Source organism: Cynoglossus semilaevis, chromosome 2 (genome assembly GCF_000523025.1).
Source record: "Cynoglossus semilaevis isolate Cse_v1.0 chromosome 2, Cse_v1.0, whole genome shotgun sequence".
NCBI lineage: Eukaryota > Metazoa > Chordata > Actinopteri > Pleuronectiformes > Cynoglossidae > Cynoglossus > Cynoglossus semilaevis.
Window position 1 is genome coordinate 19,757,189 of NC_024308.1, and position 5,000 is coordinate 19,762,188.

The 5,000-nt window shown below is 39.8% G+C and overlaps 1 protein-coding gene across 2 annotated transcripts in view; it reads left to right on the forward strand.

The window, feature by feature from the left end:
- Window positions 1–963, forward strand: part of lmo4b (LIM domain only 4b) — an 18,771-nt gene extending 17,808 nt beyond the window's left edge. For both annotated transcript variants that reach the window (XM_025065955.1, XM_008307353.3), the window contains exons 4-5: window positions 19–174; window positions 360–963. In XM_025065955.1, the coding sequence (XP_024921723.1) occupies window positions 19–174; window positions 360–368 (165 nt within the window). In that variant the 3' untranslated portion in view covers window positions 369–963. The remainder of the gene's footprint in view (window positions 1–18; window positions 175–359) is intronic.
- The last annotated feature ends 4,037 nt before the right edge of the window (window positions 964–5,000 follow it).

A 5,000-nucleotide genomic window follows, 5' to 3' on the forward strand; every position in this document is an offset into this window, starting at 1 on the left:
TTTTTACCTGCCCTACAGTGTTTCACATGTTCCACCTGCCGGAACCGGCTCGTACCAGGGGATCGGTTCCACTACATCAACGGTAGCCTGTTCTGTGAACATGACCGACCAACAGCACTTATCAACGGCCATTTAGGTTCACTGCCGACAAACCCTCTGCTGTCCGATCAGAAGGTACTACGCGCACTTCTAAAAGAACATTTCAAAGAAATGTCTTGCTTGTTAGGCCTGAAATCCATCATTTTTAACACCTCGCTTTTGGGGGTTTGCATTTTAAAAGAACGAATACCATCATCACCCCATGGAACCAGAATTATTTGCCTGATTCCTTTTTTTTTTTCCCGTCTTCCACTTGTCAGGTGTGTTAAAGAGCTGTTCCAGGAATTGGACTTGTGCCTTCATTGTAAGCTCCGCACTCATCTTCTTCCCAGATTACCGTGGATCAGCAAGCCCCAGCTGCTAAAATCTTGGATTCTCTTCATGCCAATAAACTTTTATTTGTTTATAAAAGCCCGGAGCTTAGTTTTGACCTTGTCCCCTTTTCTCACACAAAAACGGCTTTGTGTTCTTCATGTACACGTTCGTCAAAAAAAAAGGACGCTACGGACTCCATACAATCTTGAAATAATAAAAAAACAACAAAACAAAAAAATGGAGACCAGTTGGAATGAACTCTGCCCGAAGAGAATTAAATCTTATGCAAAGAAGGTGACGTGGCTTTACTGAGAGAACAACGAGAACGGAAAAAAAAAGACTGATAACACACCTTAAGAGATGCAGACTTTTCAACTCTGCGTATTTCTTAAAAAAGACAATTTTGGGGGCGGGGGTGGGGTGGAACAGAACCCTTTGATTTCCTCTCTTTTTTTTTCTTTTATACCCTCATTGTGTTTCAACTTTATATATTTTCAGTGTTGTTCACGAGGAAAGGGTTTTTGTGGATGATGTAAAAAAAAAAAAAAAGAAGGGAGGTTTAAAAAAATCTGTGTTTTAATGTAAAAAGTCAGATTTTCTCTCGAAGACTCGAAGGTGTAATTTGTTATACTGCCATGTATGTTTAATATGCATGTACTGTATATGTTAGTGTCCATGTGGGGCCTGTGGTACGTGCGACTTTGCCACACTGCTAATCAGCCTAATTCAGGCTTGGGCGAACTTTTTGACTCGCGGGCCACAATAGATGGAGAGTTCGTGTAAACTAAGATAAATGACATGTAAAAGTCATGCAGAAAGGCTAACATGCTTTTAGCCTTCTCTACGCCATCTGTGGGGAAAACGTGGGCATTGCAGTGAAAAGACAGAGGTATAATCACAAGACAAAGCAATTTTATAACTGCGACATGTTTGGCGGACCGTATTACAAAGCTGAACGGGCTACATCCGGGGCCCCCGGGCCTTATTTTTCCCATGCTTGGCCTAACCTCTCCTTTCATGGCTCCTCTTCTTCACACATAAATCGACGGCAAATAAATAAAAGAAACCTGCTCATAGAGAGAAATGTAGAGATTGTCACCCGAAATATAAATGCTGAATGAAAGAGAAATTTATTTGTGATATTTTCTGAGACATTTGCTCCACTATGGTATTGGTATTTAATTAATAAAAAAAAACCCATGTGAGATTAGAATGCCTCGGTTAATTTTAATTTTTAAGCCTAAAAACATTTTGTTTTGGTCAAAATGCATTAGAAATGTTTGTTACCATGTGCCGGTGCCTATGAAAACAGGGCCGTAAGAGCAATGTTAGGTGAAAGATCCCATGTCGACTTGTCGAAAAGTTCACATATTTTCATTTTTCCTGTAACAGAAACAGCCAGTCAGGCCTGTACATACCACACTTACCGGCATGCATGTCTCCAGTTGTACAAAATTCCAGCTTCAATGAAACCAGATGCCGTTGGAAAATACCTTTAATGGTGTGAAATGCGGTTCGGAATGGTCCTGCTTCACTTCATCGTGGCCTCTGAAAACATTGTTAAAACAGTCCTTTGCTTGGAGTGCTAAGTTACCTAGCACAAGGAACATTCACTAAAAGAACATTCAATAACGCAAAGAGGCAAAAATGGCTTAGATTTGCACTTAACCACTCTCCTCTCAATTATGTCAGTCATAAAATGTTAAAGGTTTCGCCGCTGTGCCGCTGCTAAAAGGCTTCTAGAGTCCGGATAAACACAGACTCATGTGTCACTGGAAATGCACCCGTAGCAGTGAGTGTACCAAGTGCCTCACACACTCGAGGGGTTGTTTTGGAAATGTTTTCAAATGGAGGGGGGAAAAAAATGAAAATTGATCTTTTAATGCAGAGGTCCCCTACCCTTTTTGTGTCAGAGCCATTTATAATGTTGCGAAACAAGCTCTTTTTTTTTTTTGGAAAGGCTTTTATTTTAGCACACGTCCTGACGTGTTAAACCTTGTTTAAATATTATCAAGACGCAGCATAACCAGTCTATGTTCAGCACTAAATGTCCCTGAGTAAAAAAAGTTTGCAGCTTTGATTTACTGTGCAGGGAACGCGTCCGTATATGCTGTACACTTTCACCAGTGTTTACACCGGTATTAGCGCTGTTAGCGCTAACACCAACGCCGGGGTTTACACTGGTGATGCCGGCATTAGCTATTAGCATTGCGCTAATAGCTAATGTCAGTGTTTACACCAGCACCAGCTGTTAGCTGCTAACGTTTAAGGGAATAATAATAATAATAATAATAGCAAAAACTGTGTTAAGAAGCCCTAAGGTATATTGGAAATCCTATATAGTGTGTATATAGGATTTAGGATTTCCTTTATGGTTTTTGAAATGTCACATCAATTCAGGACCCAGATCTATGAAAAATTCTGTTATACAATATATAATGTACATATCGTAATAGTTTTCATATCAAGTATTATCACTGAAATTACAGACAAATTGTAACATGATTCACTTACAAAGATTATGTGTCCTTTGAGGAACAGTTATCCTTCTCCCACCGCAGTAGTTGCGTTTCCACCGTGAAGTAGAAGCGAGAGTTTTTATATTATTTACGTATATATTTACCCTTTACGAACCACCCCCACAATGTTATCAACGGTCGTATAACAACAATAATGCCCTTCTGTGTCCAACGTCGGTCATTACCCTACATGAATTAAATGCTCACAATATACTGTATATATGTTATGCATGACATGCGGGTAGCTTAGATTTCCCAACCCAAATCTCATTTACCCGTACGTACTGTACAATTTTTTTTTTTTTTTTTGCATTACCCTGTATGTAGGTGTTTCAAAATGTTTTTGCGTTTATTTATATATTGTTTTTTCTTCTTTTTTTTAAATCTAGAAAATTATGATTTTCATGAAAATAATTAAAATATTGGAACTTTAAATTTTTTGAAACCGACCATTGCCAACAATGGCAATTGTTGACCATTGACCATTGAAATGACATTGAAATGTTGACCATTGGCAACAACAACATGCGCTAAATTCTGCTTTGTGAGCTGTGGCAGTTACACTAATGGAGGCAACAAAACATCTTATCATTTTCTATGGCTGTTGACCTTGGGGTGATCCCCAAAGAATGTCCAAAACCATAATTCACTTCCCATTTTCCCGTCGTGTCACAAAGATTTTGTCAGTGTGACCTAAAACAGAGCGACTTCACAGACGGTTTCCCCGGGGACTGATGTGTTTTCGGAGCAGCAAACATCTTCCCTATCTAATGAGCTCAATCATAAATAAATGCATGGCCTTAATTAGACTGTGTCTGGTGGGGGCACTGGAATTAGCTGTGGAGGCTCCAGGCACGAGTTCCTCTGGAGATCAGATCTGGGTGCGGGGTTGGGATGTGGCCTTTGAGCAGATGCTTGATTTGCTTTCCGCTGGTCTATTGTACTGTGACGAAAAAAAACAGACGATCACATTCTGCTATTCTGGTCCGATCCTCTTGGGGGCGCTGTTCTTTACCAGCAGAGGGCTTATTTCAAATGTGAGTTAAATTGGAGTCAACCTGTATGTCCCATTTTTTTTCACATTTTTGAAATGTCATAGCATTTAAGTCACAAAAGACATGGGGATGTTACATTATTAGTCTTAAGCCAACTTACGAACGCCGAATTGTTCGTTGGTCGCTATATATTACGTTTCAATCGATAATTGCCATTTGAGGCAAAGTGATTCTGTGCTGTCTTGACTTCTCTGTACCCAGATCCAGGTAATGTCCAATATTGCTATTAATGCAGTATGAACAGTTCGTATGCGGCTCTTTGCCCGGTTTCCTGCGGCTCTTACGTTCGTGTCAAATATGGTGTTTGTGTTTTTTTCATGCTAGCGAATCTCACGTGTCTCGCATGGGCGTCGACACAAATGACTTGGAGGGAAACTTGCTCTCAAAATGGCAAAATGGGAAAAAAATGAAGACGAAGATAGGATGTTTGTAACAGAGTGCATGAGTTTATTTTTTAAGGAGGAACAGCGCCTCCTCTGGAAGTCGAAGGGAATGTCTTGAAAGGAACAAACATTGGGACCCTGAAAAAAAATTGACATCAGGGATCACCAACTATATACCTGCAAGGGACAGACATTTTTGGGGTCAGACAAAATTTTTTTTTTTAAATAGTCATAAATGGTGGGGATTACTAATATTTAGTAAAGTCTAAGTTTTTTTTGTTTTTTTTTTCCAGTTGCTATTCCAGATTATATTATATTTTTTAAAAGCCTCCCAATTTTGGAATCCAGTCGCAGGCCTAATTAGATGGGTCGGCAGGCTGGATGCGGCTCATTAGGCCGCATCCAGCCTGCTATGAAGAGGAACAGCGCCTCCTCTGGAAGTCGAAGGGAATGTCTTGAAAGGAACAAACATTGGGACCCTGAAAAAAAATTGACATCAGGGATCACCAACTATATACCTGCAAGGGACAGACATTTTTGGGGGATAGACATTTTGGGGTCAGACAAAAACATTTTTTTCAAATAGCCATAAATGGTGGGGATTACTAATATTTAGTAAAGTCTCAGTT